We start from the raw sequence: 23,140 nt of genomic DNA on the forward strand, positions 1-23,140 counted from the left end.
GCTGCTCAAAATAATGCTCTCTTAACCTTGGAATGGAGTGGGAGGGATAAATAAAGCTCAAGTCATACCAGGAGATCATATTGTCCGTCCATCCTTCCTCCTCTTCCTCCTCCTAGTTCTTGTTCGGCTTCAGCGCGCGCGCGCACACATGCGAAGAACACCGGAGAGCAGCTGAGTGATTTTAGTGGGTGGGGAATCCATTTGTTGACCTGCTGGACAAACCAGAGGTAAGTTGCTCATCATTAAGATTGTCATTTGTAGGCAATTAACATGCAAAGAAAAGGATTATTTTGACATCGTTTTATTAGTGGACATTGCACACTGAGAAAGAAATAATCGGGATTGATGTATCCGCGTGTCACTTTTCGCCACAAAACAAGATGATTATGGCTCATATTGCATAATAGCCGTGTGCATCTCCATGTCGTGACGCTTTGACATTCAGGTTAGGTGGTGGGTGGATAAATGGACGCCATCAGGCGAGCCACAGGTTGGATGCACATTCGTTACGGGTAGACTGTTGCGTTATAGTTTGCAGAGAATTTTCTTTTTGTTTCCATTGCGTATTGAAGGAGGAGGGAGAAAAATCGATGTTTATCTTGTTTGTGATTCGCCGACACGCCCCTCGCATTTTACGAGTCGACCCCACCGGTCTTCCAATTTCCAACCGGACTGTTTCCATGGTGATTAAAAAATGGGCAATCAGGACGGTGTTGGCGGTTGCCACGGTGACGTCACATTGGCAGTGGAGGTCCTCTGCTGCGTACGTGTGACCTATTCAAATGACCTACTTATATTGTTTAAGGGGAGACACGATGACGTCATGGCACACATACCAAATGGCAAAGGAGTCTTTCATGAAAGTGTATTTAATCTCGGAGCTATGGGCTCGTGGAATAAAATCAATTCAATGTCCCTTTCTCGGAAAAATCCTAGACATGGTTAATTTACAAATATGATGAATAACGGTAAAGAAATACACTTGCAAAAGTTTTGTTTTCACTGCAAGAAATTTTCTTGGCATCTTCTGTGTCAAATTTTCAAAGCGATTAAGATTTTTTGACTGCAATTGTACAAAATCGAGATATAGGCATCTTTAATAAGGATAAAGACCGCTACTGAAAAAGGTATTGCACTATTTACATGTTCTACCCTTAAAACGCCGCAGATTAAATGGTGCGAAATCCTCTAACAAATCGCACTCTTTTATACTGTCAAAATAATCGTAACAACCTGAGAATTTGTGCAAAATTCCTAAATAACTTTGAAATGCAATTTGTCTGCCACTCTGTGAATGTAAAATGGCTGCCTCATTTCTCACATTTTCAGCTCACAGATCAATACAGATCAATCTCTGGTTTATTGCAATACAAATGGTTTTGTAAATTAATAAGCGTCAACAAAAAATTCATTGCTAAATTGGTAAGAAAAAGATAATTATTAGATTAGTCGACTAATCATAAAACTAGTTGGCTGACTAACCAGGAGAATATTTGTCGTTTAGGACAGCCCTAGTGTACCGGAACATATTTCCTCCGCAACCTTCTCACCTTTTTAACCCCTGACCCATGAAGAGGGCCCCTGGATATGTTCGCCTTAGGTCTCCAAAATTGCCAAATCCGCCACTGGCAATAACATCAAGAGGCCCTCAACAGTGGTGTTAACGCTAAAGACTGCTTGGTTGTTAAAGAAGGACCATTTGTCAAAAAGAAAATAACTCGCCAGACATTTAAAAAATTATATATCTATACGTCTCATTTCTAAAACTGTGTAGGTGCAATGACTTGTATGAAGGACAGCAGGTGGCTACATAGGTGATCTTCTGCCATCTAGTGGAAAAGCATTTAATTGTTGCAATTTTCTCAATAGTCGCTGGTATAGAGCTCGTCTGTGTGCCATCTACAGTATATTTACAGTATTTTCCCAATAGCCAATTCAAATAGTCGGTTTAGCTGCAGTGAGTCCAAAAAGGTAATACTTTGTAAGTTACCCCGTGATCTAGGAGTTGTTTCATATTGCAGATGATTATGAATACTACATGAATTTTTAACTTTGTTTGCAATAAGCTTAATGAAATATATATTTCTGTCCATATACCTTCTTAACTTCCTTTTAATGTGTACTGCCTTAAAGTCTGTCACAGCTCATCACCATTGACTTAGTCTTCACTTGAGGTACACCAGACTAAGAGCTAGAGAGACCTTGGGGAAGACAATGTTTCAATCAAATGACCATTAAAAAAAAAAAAAAAAAAAAATCCTGTTTCGCGGCAAATCTACCAAAGCAATCTTTACATTAAGATCATTTCAATTACTGTATAATCATATGCCAGTGGTCCCCAAACTACTTGCCCCCCTGAACAATACCAGAGAGCATTTTTTTTTTTTCTCAATAGTGTTATTAATTTCCTGGCCTTTTTCTGTGAAGAACTCAGAGAGGGTTATTTGGTTATTACCTATTTAGTTAATAGTGTTATTATTATTTATTATTATTTTATTTTATTTTTTTTTACTTTTGTTCCGTGAAGAATCCAGAAAGTGTTATTTGATTGTGGCTTTCTGAAAAACAATAATTTTTTTTACATTTAGGCACTCCTGCAATCGTCACACTTTTTCTGTTACAAACTGACCCCGGCCCCTCATCAGAGAAGGGAAAAGTTATGTGGCCCTCACAGGAAAACGTTTGGGAACCCCTGTCATATGCCATACCCTTCATCATACTTCATAACTTCATGACATTATGTCTATGCATATGTATAAGGACCTGTTAGTATGATGATGTGCAGGTTTCAAAACACTGTAATACAAAAACAAGTTCATGAATATCACCCTGTAAGCGCAACTAAAAATGTTTTTAATCCTTCTGAAGTTAGGATATTTGATTGACAGCTTTTGTCGGCAATATCATTCGATGTAATGGAGAACTAATGAAATTGAAATATACAAAAAGCAAAATTCTATTAGAGCCAGACTGAAAAGGAAACATTTTACGGAAATAAGAATAAAACTTGAAATTGCATATTAATTCATAAATCTTTAAGAAAAAAAGTTTATTACCGTAAGTAACTTGTTTGTATTTTATGTATATTAGAATAAGCATTGTAATGATGAAGTCAATAGTTAACAATAAGAAATACTCATGAATGTGTAACTGCTAGGCGTCCATACAGTAGACACAATATCCAATGATCTGTGGGTTTTCTTGTGCAGAGAAAAAAATCTGTTCATTAAAAGTCTGTGGCAGTAGATTGTAAACAATCACGTCAGCATGAAAATACAATTTCATTAAGAACAGATACATTATCCTGTGTTCCTAAGCATCCATCCTGTCCATAACAAGTGGGCAGGAATGCTCGTGACTGATGGTACTAAAATGTCCCTAACCGAATTAAGGAGAGACAAACATCTTGTTAGGTGGACAGACTTAAATGGAGCCTGACAGAGGGCACCTCAAGATATCAAGCAGGTTTCGCCATAAAATGGATCGAGACTCATGTTGAACTTTGAGTAGCGAACAGTTTGTGCTGAGAGCCTGCACGGAAATAGGCCAAGGACGTGTTACGTCCGTGGGGAGGCTGTGACTTGAAAAGTATTTCAATATTTCGGCAATACAAACCTCTGCATACAATAGTGGATATTAGAAAAAAATCACAGCCTTGCTCCAGTTCCTCGTTTGTTGACCCCCCCACCCCAAAAAATAAAGACTAATATAAATACCGTATTTTCCGCACTATAAGGCGCACCGAAGAGCCTTCAAATTTCTCAAAAGCCGACAATGCACCTTATAATCAAATGCGCCTTATATTTCAATCTCATGGCATGACATTCCTTTTAGCGCAGCTCTATCTAGTGCAGTACGTCTCACGGTGGGGCGTGTCCCCTCCCCAGGGGGGCACATTTGACCTTGCGCAACATACTTTTTTGGCGTACTAAAATAATGTGTAATTGCACATTTACTCAGTGGGTTGCAGTGGCACTCTCATTTTCAGAGTGTGTACAGTATTCTTGCATTAAACAAGAGCACACAGCAAAGAGCAGGATATATGAAGTCTCCCGAAAGCTAAGACGAGGAAATATGACAAAGCGTACATAGCGTTTGGCCTTTAATACAGTGGGAGACGACGAAAGACCGGTATGTTTAATGTGTCCAAAAATGTTGGCAGGGGACAGCATGAGGCGAAATCAATAAAGAAGTCACTTAGGCTAGGTTCATACCGCAGGTCTTAATGCACAAATCCGTTTTTTAAAAATTTTTATCAGATCTGTTTTTTTGGTGTGCCCGTTCATACTGCATCTGTCCACTGAGCCCGGTCAAGTATCACACATGTGCACTAATTCGCAGTCCGAGATGCGCTGAGGAAATTGACTCGTATGCGCAGGAGCATCAACACAAATGATCACACATGCTGGTTATTCAAAGGTGATCATATTTTGATTTTCAAAAAGAGGACACAAATAACTAGAGGTGGGAATCTTTGGTCACCTAAGGATTCGATTACGATTCAGAGGCTACGATTCGATTATAAATCGATTATTGATGACCCCCCCCCCCCCCCCCCCACTAATAGCTGCTTTTAATGTTTTGTACATTAGTTACAAAAACTGTAAAAAAAAAAAAAATAATAAAATTAAAAAAAAAGGCCTCGCAGGCTTAAATAAACAACTATTTCAGTATCAAGTTAACAGTTAAAAACAATAAATAATATACTCAAATCCCCATTCTGTATCAGCAGCTTTAAACTACATTCAATTCATTCAATGTTGTCAATCAACCGTTAAAGTTGTTAAAATTGCTCCCGCTATTCCATAATTTCCCTTTTGTCTACTTTCGACATGTGAAAGTTTTAAAACTATTTTAAAGATAGATTCAAGTCAATATTTTACCGATTTAGGAGTATTTTAGATAAAAAGTTAAATAGGTTCGCTTGGAAGGTTCGCTACAACAGCGTTGCAGGGAAGTCTACTGCTTTAAGATGGCGGCCGTTTACTAACGCCCTCATCTAGCTTTCTGTAAATGTGCTGCTAACACCACCGAAATTATTTTGTAACTAGTCCTATATAAATATGATATCTACCGTAACATTATGTGGACGTACTTAGTACGTAGTAGCTGTCGGCAGCAGTCAGGTATGTTGTTGTTTTTTTTATCTCGCGGCATGAGTTGAGCTAGAGCCCTGAGTTGAGCATTGGCATTACCCGAGGGGCCGGGTAATAACAAGCATGATGTTTAGCTACTTTTCGCTCCGTTCCTCATTGCATCCCGAAGACCGCGCGGCGTGCTGAGTGTGTTTTACTTCCGCTTTACTTGATATATTTCAATAATCGGAATTTGGATGTTTGTGAATCGTTCTTGAATCTTCCACGGCCGAATCGCGAATAATCTAAGAATCGGAAATTCCGCACACCTCTACAAATAACAGACATAGAGTATATAATCGCCATTTAGTCTTATATTCAAAGTTTATATGGATCAATAGCATGCGCTCACTCCAGTGCATGACACACACACACATACGGACAGTTTGCCCCGACTCAGGGCCGTGTAAGCACTCTTGAAATATTGCTTATATGGGGCAGAGAGAAAACCGATCATTCTCAGGCTTATCCTCAAACCATTTTATTTTTTTATGACTGCTGTCAAGCCCGACCCTTCCCCAAAAGTCGTGTTCAAGGCAAGCTAGGCGCTGACACACAGCTGCACCGCTACCATAGCGCCCTGTCGCTCTCGCTCTTTGATGACGTAATTGTCGCATGAATTCCGATTTGGGAGACTTGACAGTTCAGACCGCCGCCACATTCTGGAAAAATGTGGCCCAGATCGGATTTAAACCACATTCTAAAGCGACCCAGCTCGGATTTGAGATGGTCCACTTCTATGCGACTTGTCACATTCAGACCGTAGGTTAATGCCTCACTCGAGTCGGAAAAACACGTAAAAATGGGATTCGTGCATTATGACCTGCAGTATGAACCTAGCCTTAGACATTTGACCCCAATCACATTGTTAAGCCGCTTGAATTTTTTCTGCGAAAACGTGCCTAATATTGCCAACAATCGTCCCGCTTTGTGAGTGCTACATCAATAATCTAGCAAGCACTGTTAGCATCATACAAGGTGGCATAACATGTTGCTGTCCAATAACAGTTGTTTTTAATCTATATTTGCTCGGCATATAACAATTCTATAGACAAATGACACTATATGCAATTGAGGCAGAAACTTCAAGGGGTGCAAAAAATTTACTTCTTCCTCAGGGGGCGTAACAGAAAATCATTGAGAAGCACTGATCTAGTGGATGAATCACTCCACCTCAACCAATACTACTACTACTACTACTACTGAGCCTTAGGGGCGAGACACACGGGAGGCGATGTCGCTTGTGTTCAATACATTTTCTATAGAAAAGGCTTGATGAGGTGAAAATCACCAAGTCTCTTGAAGCGAAGAGACATGCGACGTTCTTGCACTGGAAATTTCGCGCTTTGGCATGTATAAGTGCACACGCGGACCAGGGACATGATATGCGAAAAAAAGGAAATGGTTCTTTTTCTGTTGCTGTCGCCTGGCACTACAACAATCAGAAACTGATTTATTGATCGACAAATCACCTGCGAGGACACTAGACAACCCGGAAATTGACATCCGCACGCCACACTTTGTCAATAAGGAAGAGCGTATCATTTTAACAGAGTGCAACCAGCACATACTTTATGATACCTCTTGGCATGATTTCCAGGACATAAATAAAAGACCGGAAATTTTGAAACGCCCTCCAAATACATAGCCAATCAGAGACAAGCGATGACGCACAGGCAGAAGGTGATGCGTGACTCTGTCGCTTGCCGCTGCAGCAGCATCGTGCCCAGTATGTTGGCTTTCAGCTCAATGGTGATGGCTTCCGCATTTCGCCATCACTCATCGCCTCTGAAGGAATCTGACCTTTTAACCAGATTGCCGGAATCACGCCAGCTGAACTGTCGGAACCACGCTAGTGCATTTCCAACAACCAAGCCGGTGGAACCCCGACCAATCCGCGCGTTCACCTTAGGTTTAACCCTTTGTACTGACTCCCTTTTAAAAGCTGGAAAAAGGGTTCGAAACGCAACTTGACAATTTATTCCAGGTCGGCAGCAATCGTACAGCACAGAAAGACCCAGGCGAGGAGGCAAACTGGATCTAAGGTCACCATATCACAAGTCAATGAAAGATTCCCCCAAAAAATGACAATGATTAGTTAAACATTGTCTTTTGAAGGCTTTGGTGAGGCGAGCAGTGGTCCAGAAGATGGGTGTGTTAAGATTATTCTCTATGTGGATTTGGCAGGAGGGTTTTGGGCGTTATTGTTGTCAGGGCAACGAGAGTTGAGGATTTTGCCACCTCAGTGCCACATGAGTGGGTTCCTCGTTATCAGATGTTCCTGGTGGCAAGACAAAATGTCCCGCCATTTGCTCTGGACTGTCCAGAAGAGCTGGTTGTGGGATTTGGTGATGCAGATGTGGGCTTGAAGATGTCTTGCCTATCTTTCAGTCAGCTGCATGACGTGCGCGTTGGGCCTCTGTGGTCAGAGAGCGTCCTGTATCTGTTCTGCCCTTATCTGCCCGTTGTCTTGGTGCTGAAAATTCTAATCATTTCAAGTTCAACTGTACATAATATCAAATATATTCTGCTTGTTTTTCCTTAAACTATGATATAAATGCTATTTATTTTGCATTGGGTGTGTTAGAGTAATACAAACAGTAAAACCTCCCATGTGTCTTGCCCCTTATAATGCACTGCGCCCTATATATGGAAACAGTTTTAAAATAGGCCATTCACTGCATGGGCACCCTAGACTCCAATATGCCTTATAGTGCGGAAATTGCAGTAATTCCCAAGAGTTTCCCACCGTTAATGTGAACAATAATTTATTGATTCATAACCTGCACAACTCAAAACATAAATTATCACTTTGTTGAAGAGGGAAAGCGAAAATAAATAAAGCAATGTGATTGCAGAAGTACGCCCAATGTCTTTTAAATAAACCAATCCCATAACTCATGTTAAGTTTGAAACCAACGTTTCAAATGTCTCCATTTAACCCTGAATAAAGTTCAGCTGCTCCAGTAGGTTTTTCATCACATTCTTTCGTTTCTGACAGAAGCCAAGACGTTTTGAAACTTTTTTTTTTTTTTTTAATTTTCATAATTTCTTCTATGTTATCCAAGATAAAACTGGGAAAAACCCAACAAAGTTATGATGCAGGCATCAGCATGCTTCACTCTAGTTTAGTTGGCTTATAAGGGTCAATCGGTCATTAACATTCAAACGGTATAGACTTTTTCTATCCACTGTATGTGGGAAATGGGTGTCGATGAAGGTGTCGAATTTGGCGTGCGCTCAACTGAGTCAAATGTTCTCTGGTCGGCTGTTTCCCAGACACATCCCGTCAAACTGTAATGAACCATTAGGGGAAATTTCTTCCTGTGAGCTTCATCTATAATACACTACTGGCAAATCGATAAGACCACTCAAACAGAGAGACGTCGCTCGGGCTGCGTGATCTGGGTTTGCATGTAGTTCAGTCCATTTTTAGTTACAAAAATGATGTGCTCTTTCTGATTGAATGAGTGGTTTGATTATAGAAAAACAGCAGCTCTGCGCTGACAAAGACAACCATGTTCTGCTTTTTGTAACAATTCTATATGTAGTGTTCCACAGACACCTCTATGTTCATATTTCATAGAATGAACATTAGTAATGAATTCATAAGGGGACCCGCGTCCCGCATCCCTCAAAACAGCAGAGTAAAATGCCTGTTTTATGTTCATTTTTGTTCCTCACACGCTCACCCTTTTTCTGGGGGGGGGGGGGTCTTCATCAACAGTTGCCATGGAAACTACTTGTGTCATCCTATCCTCGCTACTCGTGTGCGTGGCTGGTAAGCATCCCCTTTCTCAACACACATACAGTGTTCAAGCAGTTTTGTCACCCATCCTAAAATTGGTCATTAAAATAATTTTAATCAAATTAATTTTTAATTAATTTTAATTTAAATATTTTAATAACTTCATTTATTTTGAATACGTTCATATATACGAATGACATATTTGGCATTTTATGTTTTTAAAAAAATGGTTCGTGAATTCTATTATTGCTTACTACTAATTAAAAAGACTCAGAGCACGCTTTATGAAACGTTTTGTTGTATCAATCAAGCTCCTCCCCCCTCACTAACAATGAGCGGGAGGGACTAATTAAAATATCCATGTTTTTTAACACGGTATTTGTAATTATTTTATATTAATATTGTTTTAATTATTTGTAATATATGTAATTATTTATAATATATATATACACACACACATATATATATATATATATATTAGGGCTGTCAAAATTAACACGTTAACGGGCGGTAATTAATTTTTTAAATTAATCACGTTAAAATATTTAACGCAATTAACGCATTCGCGGAACGACCCACTCAAGCATTGCCGCGAACAGACTATAATGGCGCCGTTTGAAGTATATTGAGAGCTAAGGGCAGGGACAAGCAAGTGGAGTGGACGCAGGTGTTACTGGCACCCGCCAAGGGGGCCGCTGTTATTTTCAATGTGACCGGCATTGTCAGATTGAACAGTGAGGAAGAAAGTGGTCGACTAGAGTGGGAGCGAGAGAGTAGAGAAAGTGCGCAGTTAGCGCAGGCTCAAGTGCTGCGTCCCCCACATGCTTTTGTTTTGTTAATAAAAGTACCCACGAAAAGCCATCCAACGCCTCTCGGTCCTTATATGTACGCCGCCGTCTTCCTCAGGAGGAAATCGGATGAACCGAGCCAACCGACGACAACGAGTCAACATGACTCGCCGGTCCATAGCACCGCCAATTACCAAGAAGGGCAAATTGGTGACGCAGGCATTTATTGGAGCCGTGCTATTTAATGGAATAAGCGGTGGCATCTCTTCCAAAACTGTTATAACTATTGTGGCAAGTGACATGGGGAAGAATAACTGGAGATGATCTTTTTCTTAACACCATGTACAGTGATACCTCAGCTCACGAACATAATTGGTTCCCAGAAAGTGTGCGTGAGGCGAAAAGTTCGTCTTCCGAACATTTATTTCCCATAAGAAACCATTAAAATGAGAATAATCCGTTCCCAGGTCCCCATAAAACATAATTTTCTACTAAATAAGCCTTAAAACTACACAAAAATATACCTTATTTTATGTATAATAAGTGTGCTATTGTATTATAATTAAAGAAATAAACTGTACTGTATAATAAAGTTGTTTTATTTACCTTTGCGATGGTATGGGAGTGGGAGGAGTGGGAGGAGGAGGGAGGGAGTTACTGTTTGGAAGGAGAGTGTTACCGGCAAAGTGCGCAGTTAGCGTAGACTCCACTGCTGTGCCCCCCACATGCTTTTGGTTGTTAATAAAAGTGCCCACAAAAAGCCATCCGACGCCTCTGGGTGTTTGTATGCACGCCGCCTCCTTTCTGGAGAGGAAATCGGGCGAACCGAAGACAACCGACGACAACGAGCCAACGTGACTCGCCGGTCCACTTCTCACGACGGTGGGAAGCTGAAAGCACCGCCAATTACCAGTCGAGGGCGAATTGGTAACACGAGTCACCTTCCATAAGGACTGTATGTAACTCTTTTTCGGTCCCATAATAGCAAAAGTACACTCAATATGGTCCAAAATGTCTATCAAACACAAACCACGTCCGCACTCAACGAAAGGGAGGGGACGAACTGGGACGCCGTGAGCGTGCGTCAGCTTCTCGTGGCGCTGTCCGACCGCGTGGCTTGGTTCGTCCGCCGAAAACTAGTTCGCCAGCAGAGACTATATGCTCGCGAATTTAATGTTCTTGAGGCGAAAAGTTCGTGAGCTTAAGCGTTCGTGAGCCGAGGTATCACTGTATTGTACTCAACGCAGAGAAGATATACCATTTGCAGCAACCAATGTGACTCAAGGTTGCTCAACTTTTTATCATGCATTCGGGCAGTTAAGAACATTTAAGTCGCTACACTATCATTTAGTGAAAGCACAACAAAAATAATATTCCTATCTCTCAAAAATAAAATAATGCTGACAAAAAGAAAAGCGCTCAATGCAAAGAGATCTGGCATTCCCAATCAAAATAGCTATGCAAACTAATACTCTATTCAAACATTAAGTTTAGCTCAACAAATACACTAGATGGCAATATTTACTCACAATATACAAACTATTAAAATTACTATAACTTGTACTCACATTTATCTTTTAAAAATTACAAGTCTTTCTATCCATGGATCCCTTTCACAGAAAGAAGCTTAATGTTAATGCCGTCTTGTGGATTTATTGTTATAATAAACAAATACAGTACTTATGTACAGTATGTTGAATGTATATATCATTCTTGTCTTATCTTTCCATTCCAACAATAATTTACAGAAAAATATGGCATATTTTAGAGATGGTTTGAATTGCGATTAATTACGATTAATTAATTTTTAAGCTGTGATTAACTCAATTAAAACTTTTAATCATTTGACAGCCCTAATAATATATATATATATATATATATATATATATATATATATATATTTATATAGAGATATAGATATATATATAGATATATATATAGATATACTGTATAGGTATATATCTATATATATATATTTTTTTTTTTTAATTAGATTTTTTTGTTGTTCGTATGATTGTGAATTCGCAAAGCTTGGTGTAATTGAAGAACGATTGTAGTCTGTGTCTTTGTGATATGACAAAAAGTCACCACACGCATTGCCAATGCACACAAGCTTGCCGCAACGCACCCGCACCAACGGAGGCCAATCAGAGCAAAGAGTTGCGATTTAAATACTGAATATTCAAATTTGTACCAGTCAACTGCATATTAATGAGAATCCGCACTTCTGCAGAAGAGGCCAAAAAGGACAAACCAAAATGGCTTGAAAAAGGATATTCTTGGCACTTGTTAGGATCTTAAAAAAAACAAAAAAAACCCACACTTTAGTGCCACTTTAATATATTGTTTTAATTTATCTGAAATGGTAATATCCTGAATATATTAAAAGCTATTAAAAGTAAGCAAAATCTGAATTAAAAAAAAAAAAAAGGTTGAATATTATGTTGTTTGAAAAAAATTCTGCATCATGCATCATTATGCAACAATTATCAGCATTTTCCTAAAATCTGTCAAAAATTTTGATTCATTTAATATTTTTTATTAAATTTTATGAGTATTATTTAAATGTATAATATTATAAATTTCCTTTTCTAATCATGTTCATTAATTCTAACTGATTCTTTTGAATTCTTTCTTGAATTCTTAACATTTCAAAATGGCCATTTAACAAAATTGTAATAATTAACAATAACAAATTATGATTGGATTAAATTGAAAGAAAAAAAAAACCTAATAAAAAAAAGAGCATGTATTTTTTAAAAAATCTTTTTTAGCTGTTTTACCCTGTAAAACTGTTTTTAAAGTAATTGATTTGTTATCAATATATTCATGAATTTAATTTAAAGTGCTAATTGCATTATTATAATTGAAAAAGTGAAATGCCAAAAAAAAGGACAATTTTACAGTAATTTGTGCAATCTTGAATTACGTCTGCACAACAAAATCAGAAGTGTTAATTTAACTCAAATAAAGTTAAAATCAACATTTTTTCTGAGGTTATACAATCGTCACAGATTCTGAGTTAAAGTTACACTTTGGACAGTGTTAATATTTTTAATCATTACTCTTAAATGTTTGACACTGTCAGTGTTGTTTAATGACACATTAAAGTGTACATTTAACACTAAACTGCAATACTCCTTCTCACTTTTTTTTATTTTTTTATTTAAATTATTCATTCATGGTGTTGTTATGACACATGAAAGTGCATTTTTAATACTGAATTGTGTTGTTTTCTTACAATAGGAGTGTTATTTTGAACTACTCATTGTGTTGTTAATACAGTGGGGCAAATAAGTATTTAGTCAACCACTAATTGTGCAAGTTCTACCAATTGAAAATATTAGAGAGGCCTTTAATTGTCAACATGGGTAAACTTCAACCATGAGAGACAGAATGTGGAAAAAAACCCAGAAAATCACATTGTTTGATTTTTAAAGAATTTATTTGCAAATCATGGTGGAAAGTAAGTATTTGGTCAATACCAAAAGTTCGTCTCAATACTTTGCTATGTACCCTTTGTTGCCAATAACGGAGGCCAAACATTTTCTGTAACTCTTCACAAGCTTTTCATACACACACACTTCACTGGCCCATTCCTCCATGCAGATCTTCTCTAGAGCAGTGATGTTTTGGGGCTGTCGTTGGTCAACACGGACTTTCAACTCCCTCCACAGATGGGGTTAAGATCTGGAGACTGGCTAGGCCACTCCAAGACCTTGAAATGCTTCTTACGAAGCCACTCCTTTGTTGTCCTGGCTGTGTGTTTGGGATCATTGTCATGCTGAAAGACCCAGCCACGTCTCATCTTCAATGCCCTTGCTGATGGAAGGAGATTTCCACTCAAAATCTCTTGATACATGGCCCCATTCATTTTTTCCTTTACACAGATGAGTCGTCCTGGTCCCTTTGCAGAAAAACAGCCCCAAAGCATGATGTTTCCACCCCCATGCTTCACAGTGGATATGGTGCAATTCAGTATTCTTTTTCCTACAAACACGAGAACCTGTGTTTCTACCAAAAAGTTCTATTTTGGTTTCATCTGACCATAACACATTTTCCCAGTCCTCTTCTGGATCATCCAAATGCTCTCTAGCAAACCGCAGACGGGTCTGGACGTGTACTTTTTTCAGCAGGGGGACATGTCTGGCAGTGCAGGATTTGAGTCCCTGGCGGAGCATTGTGTTACTGATAGTAGCCTTTGTTACTGTGGTCCCAGCTTTCTGTAGGTTATTCACTAGGTCCCCCCGTGTGATTCTGGGATTTTTGCTCACCGTTCTTGGTATCATTTTGACGCCACGGGGTGAGGAGGGATTTGAAAGTCTGTGTTGCCCAACAACAGTCACAAAACATCACTGCTCCAGAGGAGATCTGCATGGAGGAATGGGCCAAAATACCAGCAACAGTGTGTGAAAAGCTTGTGAAGAGTTACAGAAAACGTTTGGCCTCTGTTTTTGCCAACAAAGGGTACATAACAAAGTTTTGAGATGAACTTTTGGTAATGACCAACTACTTATTTTCCACCATGATTTGCAAATAAATTCTTTAAAAATCAAACAATGTGATTTTCTGGTTTTTTTTCCACATGCTATCTCTCATGTTTGAGGTTTACCCATGTTGACAATTACAGGCCTCTCTAATATTTTCAAGTGGGTGAACTTGCACAATTAGTGGTTGACTAAATACTTATTTGCCCCACTGTATTCTGGAGGAGTTGGGGACCAACCCGACCCAAGTGCAGAAAGTGGGCCAAACTGGTAGTTGAACCCTACTGTTGTGCACACGAGAGGTAACAGAAAGACTTTGCATCCTTTAAGTAATCATAGAAGTCAGGCGCCCTTAAATTACATACTTTCAACTGAACACACGCCACCTATTTACAGACAACACTACTTACAGTCGTGGTGTCACTTCACCCATACGTCTTTGCGCCTGCACTTAAACAGGGTGTGGCTGATTAACTCTGCTAGGAGTACACTTAACTCTGCCAGTGTCAGTGGTCAACTCACTTAATTAACACCGCGCCGAGACACTTCTAGTGTTAAACAACAACCAAATCAACAGAGATCAACTCAAAAATAATTTACACCAAAAAAATCAACTCTTCAGATTTAGATGTGTGGCGGCTTCTCACCGGAAAAACAACAAACCAAGTGACAGGCATGTAAGGCTGAACAATGAATGATTGTCCAGCAGTGAATCCTCACTCCTTGAGAGCTTTTTGTGTGACTTTCACACACATTGTGCGAGAAACTCACACAACGATGTCACTCTGACACATTGAGAATGTCTGATGTTTTCTTGTTAACTTGTCAGTCACCACACTGAGGCTCTTTTCTTTGTTTTTTCTCCCCTTTTCTTTATCTGGGCCACATGCGGATAAATGTCAGCTGTAGCAGACGTCGATGTTCAGGGTGAGTGCGCCCAACACAAATATCAGTACATGTTTTAAAATGAGTCTGTGCAAGTTCAGTAGATGTCGCTATTGCAATCCACTCCAACTAGTTAAATAAAATGCGGGTGTGTGTCTTTGTAGATGAACCTGAGAAAGAGGAAAACCCTTTTGTCTATGGTGAGTCTAGTTAGTAACTTCAGCCCTTTGTATGTCTGCACATACACCAGATAAAATGTTACCTTGAACTACTTTGCACTTCTCTACTTTGCAACTTGCCACCTTGCTGTGTAGACTACGAAAGCCTGAGGATTTGTGGACTGGCTTTAGCTGTGGTGCTGTTCACACTAGGAATTCTACTTATTCTCAGTAAGTCATTTTCAATGCATTTTTGTACTTTGTGTACTACTAAATAGAGGTCGACTGATATGAGATTTTCAAATGCCGATGCTGATACCGATGTCTTAAAAGATTTTCATCCGATTGCCGATATCCAAAGCTGATTTTGTAAGCCCCAAAACATCACTGCTCTAGAGGATATCTGCATGGAGGAATGGGCCAAAATACCAGCAACAGTGTGTAAAAAGCTTGTGAAGAGTTACAGAAAATGTTTGGCCTCAGTTATTGCCAACAAAGGGTACATAACAAAGTATTAAGAGGAACTTTTGGTATTGACCAAATACTTATTTTACACCACGATTTGGAAATAAATTCTTTAAAAATCAAATAATGTTATTTTCTGTTTTTTCCCCACATTCTGTCTCTCATGGTTGAGGTTTACCCATGTTGACAATTACAGGCCTCTCTAATATTTTCAAGTGGGAGAACTTGCACAATTAGTGGTTGACTAAATACTTATTTGCCCCACTGTACATATCTATATCTACCATCATTGCTTTAGAGAAAATGGCGTCGGTACGCACATGCGCAGAAGCAATCCGTCGCGATCCGGTAGCCCGTCACAATCAGGTAGTGACAGGAGTAATAATAATAACGGGAGCAGAAACACAAATAGATAATGATTTTCACCTGTGTTAAAAAAAAAAACCTAGATGACTGAAGCATCCATTTTTGTAGCTTTATTTTCGTGGTCTAAAGCTCTCTCGACTCGCGATGGCATGTCAAAAGAGCTACACATTCCGACATCCCAAGTTTCCAACGCTTCAACTTCCGGCTACAATACACTCCTGATCATAATCTTAAGACCAGTTAAAAAATTGCAAGAATTTGCATTTTGCACTGTTGTATCTTAAGAAGGTTCTAAGTAGAGTTTCAAAATGCAAAAAGAAGAAATGGGAACAAGAGAACAAATGTTTTGAGCAGGCAATTCAAAGAACAATTTAACTGAAATAGGCTGTTCATCAGCTGATTAAAAGTTTAAGACCACATCCTTTACAAGCCCAAATCTGTGCAAAAATTTGAATTCCATGTTATTTTCTGTCAAGTAATCACACTGTCAAGACCTCTTGATGGGAAAAGCAAAAAAAAAAAAAACTCACTGCCTTCGAATGTGGCAGGATTGTTGAGCTCCATAGACAAGGCCTCTAACTGCGTGCCATCGCTGCTGAGGTTGGACTCAGTAAGACAGTCATCACTATTTTGGATCATCCTGCATGTTCCCCTGATCTAAATCCAATTGAGAACATTTGGGGATGGATGGCAAGGGAAGTGTACAAAAATGGACATCAGTTCCAGACAGTGGATGCCCTTCGTGAAGCCATCTTCACCACTTGGAGCAACCTTCCGATAAGCCTTTTGGAAACACTCGCATCAAGCATGCCAACACGAATTTCTGAAGTGATCAACAATAATGGTGGAGCTACTCATTACGGAGTCTGTTTTTGAGACTTTAATTTCTGATTTAGGGTTTTTTGAGCTATGGTCTTAAACTTTTGATCAGCTGATGAACAGCCTATTTTAGTTAAATTGTTCTTTTCAATAAATTGCCTGCTCAAAACATTTAGTCTCTTGCTGTCATTAATTTTTTTGCATTTTGAAACTCTACTTAGAACCTAAAGATTCAACAGTGCAAAATGCAAATTCTTGCAATTTTTTAAACTGGTCTTAGGATTTTGATCTGGAGTGTATTTGCACAGGGGAGGTGAAAACCCGAGGAGAGAACTACACATGAAACTCGGAAATAATGACTCATCGGTTAAACTGGAGGAGCTTGAAAGAGGAAGGTCCAAGTTATTAGAAAACTTATTTAGATTGGAACGCGACCTTGCCACTACAAATATGTGGAGTGTAAAAAATGTGCGGGACTTGTAAAGTACTGTAGTGATTCGGGGGTTGAGTGGTAATCTAAAATCAGTCATCTAAAAAGAACAATCCATTTACTTTCCTAATGACCAATTTAAAGGTGTTTAAAAAAAAAAAAGGGAGTTGGAGTAATTTTTTGGGATTTACTTCTTGAATCTGCACCGGGATTGGGATGGAATGGGAGTGGGAGGGGACGGGAGTGAAAATCCACTCCCGTTTCATGTGCTAGTTTGTAACAGTTGACAAACTGGACTCCTAAGTTAATGCGTGTTGACACATCATCAACACTACTAAAGAATTTTTTGCGTTTCAAGGTCGACGGTGCCGCTGCAGTATCAACCAGAAACCCAGGTAAACCGTCATGCCCTTCTGAATGACAAAGAGCGCTTTAGTTATAACTCTTCCATGGCAACCTTTCTTCACAGGGCCCCCGGAGATGAAGAGGCACAGGAGGAAAACCTCATCGTCTCAAAGGGTTGGAACTTTTTCACCTCCTTTTCAGCTCGCATCATCCTTGACATCTGCGTATCCGTAATGCAGGTTTACTTTGGGGTATTAAACTCTGCTTGATATCTTTTTCAGCCGCGGCAGCTGCCAAAGAAACTCCAGCTGAAAACTGAGGCCGCTCGCCCGCCATCAGCTTCCACTGCCTACACTTTTATTTTACATGAATCCACTGCATCATAGCTGTAACTATTATAAGTGGTGACACAACAAGGTAAGGGTATAATAAACATAAGACAAACTTTTAGCCCGATGTGCTTCGTCGTGACCGTAGCAGTCCTCAGTGCTCTAGTCTCTTCTTGTGCCTTCATTTAGATGTCTCTCACTTAAACTATACTGTAACCTTGTCTATATTGTCTCAGCATACACTACGGTTCAAAAGTTTGGGGTCGCTTGGACCCCAAACTTTTGAACAGTAGTGTAGCACTTTTGACACAAGACGGTCTTATAAAGTTAGGAAGTGTCTGCGTGATGTGTTCCCGTTATGTTTTGTACTGCTTTTTAGAGTTGATCATTTTAGGCAACACTTTACAATCATGAAATGGCTTATAAATGGTTTATAAATGGATGAGCAACATGTTGTTAAGCCTTGATAAAGTACAACCACAAAGTCAATTTTAAAGACCTTGGGCTTATTTGTGGTGATATACCAGTTTTCAGCTATTTGGGGGGTCATGGACACTCACCTCTCCTTACAAAGTTTGTATTTGAGGTAATCCTCGCCTCAGGCAATCCGTCTTGCGTGACTACATTAGAGCGCCTCGTTGTCATCTGCGAGTGTACGCGCATCACGGAAATAAGGCAGAAGACGTAATTTTGGATTTTATCAAAACGCCAACTCGACAGCTGCTGTGTTTTGAGCACCTTTTTGTCATGCCATGTCAAGTCACAAGTCAGTGGGATTAACAGTCATGTCAAAAAGTTGGGACACACCATGAAATTTTCAGTTCTTTATTAAGAATTGTTCACATATCAATGTCTGATCTTGTTTTTCTTTATCTCTGGAAAAGAAAGTGGTTTAATTGCAAGTAAACAACAAAAATTAACATTGTTTTACTCATTAAACCAAATATATCAACAAAAGTGCATATTCTAACTGAGGAAAAAGTTAGGACACCCTCCCACCTAATAGGTAGTGTTACCACCTTTGGCTGTAACTTCGGTGAGATGCTTTTTGTAGCCATCTACCAGTCTTTGACATCGGCCTGAAGAAAGTTTGCCCCACTCCTCAATGAGGAATACTTTCAGCTGTGAGATGTTTAGGGGTTTCTTGCATGTACAGCCCGTTTCAAGTCACCCCACAGCATCTCAATGGGATTAAGATCTGGGCTTTGACTTAGCCATTCCAGGACTCTCAAGTTCTTCCTTTTCAGCCAGTGCTTGGTGGATTTACTGGTATGTTTTGTGTCATTGTGATGTTGCAGGGTCCAGTTTTGCTTCGGCTTTAATCTTTTCACAGATGATCTCACATGTTCCTCAAGCGCCCTCTGATAAATGATAGAATTCATGGTAGATTCCATGATGGTGAGCTGCCCAGGTCCTGCTGCTGCAAAGCATCCCCAAACCATGACACATCCACCTCCATTACGTCAAACATGTCCTCTGTTCTGGTGTCCAAATAATTCAATTTTAGATTAATCTGTCCAAAGAACATTATTCCAGAAGTGTCTTCATTCCTTCTGGCAAACCTCAGTCTGGCCTTCATGTTTTTCTTGGAAAGCAAAGGTTTCCTCCTTGCACAGCTCCCATGAAGGTTAAACTTGAGAAATCTCTGATTTTAGAGGCATGGACAGTAGCAAGAGCCTGCTTTAGGTCCCATGATTACATTTTAGGGTTTTTAGAGACCTCTTTTAGCATCTTGTGGTCTGCTTTCGGGGTGAACTTGCTTGGACGGCCATGCCTGGGTATCTTGGCAGTTGTTTTGAATGTCCTCCACTTGAAGACTATTTTCCGGACAGTGGAATGGCTGATTTTATATTCTTTTGAGATTACTTACCAGACTCATAAGCATCTACAATCTTCTTTCTGAAGGCCTTAGACAGCTCCTTTCATCTCACCATGGTGTTTTCTCTCACTTCAACAGTCAGGGGCACACCAAACTAAATGTGAGGTTTACGTAAGCCAAGCCTGCTTCAAAACACTGGGTAATAATGTTCTAATCGTGTGTACCTGATTTGATACCCCTGTGTGTGATTTTAGCCATTTCAAGTGGGTTTGAATGTGGGGGTGTTCAAATTTATTCCTCAACAGAAATTGCATTTATTTAATATTATACATTTTACTGAAAGTTATTAAATAAAAAAAATCTTTTTATTTTATTTTAATTGTTTAGTTCAATTACTTGAATCTCTCAAGAATGTTAAAATTGATATTACATGTCCATATGACCAAATATGTTAGATAACACACAGGCTCCCAATTGGGTGTCCTCATTTTTTTCACATGACTGTATTTCAGTGACTGGAGGCTTTATATGCATATAATCCAAACAGTTGACAATTGAGCTCGCATGGTAATAGGGCATTCACTAAAGACTGATATTTCACAATTTGGATGCCTTTTTTTGTCAATTTACTATTCATTCATTCAAATTGGACAGGAATGTTGTCAACACTCCAATCTGCTTTTTAAGTGTTTTGCCTCGTAGCTTGATACAAACGGTATCAAACAACAAAACAGGCTTCCTCCAAAGCCCATAAGCCCTTACTTGTTTTGTTGTTTAGTGTAAACTTGATGACTTATGAAGAAAACAAAAAACAATCAAACTTGGCTGAAGGTGAGCCCACACGAATACTGATAGCTGTTTTACATTACCGCAACTTCACCACCAAATAATGAGTCTCCACTTTGTTGTGGAACTGTTCTCATCGTGTTTATTAAGGCTTCATAACTATTTATAAACATTGATAAGCACTTTTAAAGTGTACGGTATCAATAAAGCAGTGTTTTTTGTTAATTGTCCTTCAAAATGTTTACCGTACGATATAAATATATAAAGTATTTAAAAGAGCAGATAGCTTACAAATAGTCAATAATAGTTATATGTATTCCAGTGTGTATCTTTGCAAACACATACACGTTTATACGTGCATGTACATTACGTGTACGTAGGTATAAAGTGTGAGACAATCGGACCTGCTCACATACAATTCAGTAATTTGACAAGATTGTGGAGTTACTGAGTCAGCTTTCTCACTGCCGTCCCCCCCTATAAGATTACCCCATCCCACGCCCACTAGTAAGACTTTTTTTCTACTTATCAAATAAGACATTTAAGATAACAAAACACCTGTAAGACTATAATGTGTGTCAAGTGTGACTATCTGTTTTGAAGAGACAAAGCCTTTGTCCAATTGCCGCATGAGGCCTTGTTGTGTCGCAACATGTCGTGCTTTTGGCATACGATACCAATAAATCTGTCTGAAAACTCGTAGCGATGCCTCCCTGTGTTCATTTTGAAGCAGCATCCTGGTCTAGACCAGTGGTTCCTAAAGGTACCGAACCCTACAAGTTTCACAGGTGCATTCACCAAACCCATCGTAATTTCATAATAAAACCATTTTTTTAAGAATTCAAAACCAAGCAAGCTAAAAAGTGAATTCCTGTTCAAATTTCTTCCGGATTTCAAATTCGCTACAAATAATTTTGCCTTTTGCGGTTAATTTTTTGCCTGGAACTCCAGACTCTCCGCTATTGCAGCGGTAGTCTGGCGACCGTTCCGCGGATCCAATTCCTAAGGCGGAGCAAGCCACAGCAAACGGACAGCGGAGTGGACCAATCAGCGACGGGCGGACATGACGTTGGTAAAGCGTCAAGAAACTCCAGCACGAAAAATATACATACGAGGAGAGCGGAGTTTATTCAACATGCTAGCGCGGGACAGACTGTTGGTTTTAGCGACTCAATGCGTTTTGGGTCATTTAAAACTGAATTTACCGCGGACTGGAACATATTGTCGGCTGTCCCGTTCGCCATTTGTGTTGTTGTGGAGACAACTTCCGACGGGCAAGAGTGACGTTGCTCGTTAAGAACACATCACGCAAATAAACAAATCTGATTGTACGGTTACTTTCGCTCGGGCTTGAAAGGCCAATGAGGAGCTGGGTCCCAGACTGTTCTCCCAGTGTTTGAAAAATACAGGGAGAACAGTCTGGCCGTGCCAGCAAGTTAATTTTCACATTGGAAAATTAAACTCATTTCATTTCACACTGCTCCTTTTTTCGTTTTCATGTTTGCATTCTCATTTTATTGTCTCATCCTTGCATCACATAAAGTATTTTTATGGCGGAAAATGAAGGAAATTTTTGTTTTTAAATTATGTACACAGTTCACGTTGTCTGTAGGTCTGTTATATTTCCTCATATCAAGTGCCTGTCAACCTTCCACTGAGCTAACCAGTTTCTCCTCCCATCAAATAGAATAGTACGGTAGATAGAGCAGTTGAACGAAACTGAAAATAAAAAAACTGTAAATTGAGGGCAAACCAGTCCAAAACCTGGTCTAAAACGCCACTTTGCCTAGATTTAGTCAGCGTACAAAATAGAGCTCGGTGTGACTTAACCTTCACCGAACCCCTAAGACTTATTCACCGAACCCCTGGGGTTCGATCATCATAGAACCCCAGTTGAAAATCACTGGTCTAGACAGTGGTTTACAAGCTTTTAAAACCAAGACTTTGAATGGTGAGGGACACGTCTATTCAGTTGAGCACTGTGGGAACAGGGACCGATCAGTTTTGGGAAATTGACTTTGATCAGAAAAGACAAATTAGCTATAAAAAATCTCTCATATTACGATTTCTAGTCTTACACTTTGTAAAACCAATAATAATACATCTAAGTTATAATTATAAATTTGTAACAAATTCCTTATCCTGTTGTAATTCCAAAGGTTAAGTTCAGTTAGCTCTTTATTGGTTTCAGAGTTCAAACCTTTATGGTATTATAATACACAACTTGAGCCGCCGTAGGCGTGGAAAATACTTGTGTTGGTCAAGGTGTGTGCAGCCGCTTCTGCCACTGGCGCACTCACGAGGCGACACCTGAACACAAGACGCTTACAGTGCAGGTGGGGTACAATTTACTTACTCAAATGTCTACAAAGTTAGATTTTGTACTGCATGAATTAGAAATGAAAAGCATAGAAATAGTCTGCTTGTGAATTGGAACTTTTCCTTCTGTTGGATTCATATTTCTTACATGCACTTATATTATGCTTTTTGTAAAATGGCAGGGTGAAATCAGTTATACTGACCCATTTTGACCTATGCTATCAAATTATGGTTCATTGCCAATGTAGTTACTTGCGAGAG

General features: G+C 39.3%; 1 protein-coding gene across 1 annotated transcript; it reads left to right on the top strand.

Moving 5' to 3' along the window:
• Positions 1-88: 88 nt before the first annotated feature.
• fxyd6 (FXYD domain containing ion transport regulator 6) lies at positions 89-21,259 on the top strand. Its single transcript, XM_057839944.1, has 8 exons — positions 89-227; positions 8,863-8,916; positions 15,062-15,085; positions 15,208-15,243; positions 15,358-15,432; positions 17,640-17,676; positions 17,751-17,800; positions 17,908-21,259. The coding sequence occupies exons 2-8, from the start codon at positions 8,868-8,870 to the stop codon at positions 17,943-17,945; spliced, it is 309 nt and encodes a 102-aa protein (XP_057695927.1). The 5' UTR covers positions 89-227; positions 8,863-8,867; the 3' UTR covers positions 17,946-21,259.
• The last annotated feature ends 1,881 nt before the right edge of the window (positions 21,260-23,140 follow it).

The sequence above is a fragment of the Corythoichthys intestinalis genome, chromosome 6 (assembly GCF_030265065.1).
Source record: "Corythoichthys intestinalis isolate RoL2023-P3 chromosome 6, ASM3026506v1, whole genome shotgun sequence".
In the NCBI taxonomy this organism is placed as follows: domain Eukaryota; kingdom Metazoa; phylum Chordata; class Actinopteri; order Syngnathiformes; family Syngnathidae; genus Corythoichthys; species Corythoichthys intestinalis.

Excerpts from the sequence above, each read along its gene's own strand:
- fxyd6 (XM_057839944.1), top strand. The coding sequence starts at position 8,868 with ATGGAAACTACTTGTGTCATCCTATCCTCGCTACTCGTGTGCGTGGCT. Across the intron at positions 15,244-15,357 it reads GGAAAACCCTTTTGTCTATG|ACTACGAAAGCCTGAGGATT; the intron begins GTGAGTCTAGTT and ends CTTGCTGTGTAG. Across the intron at positions 17,801-17,907 it reads AAACCTCATCGTCTCAAAGG|CCGCGGCAGCTGCCAAAGAA; the intron begins GTTGGAACTTTT and ends TATCTTTTTCAG.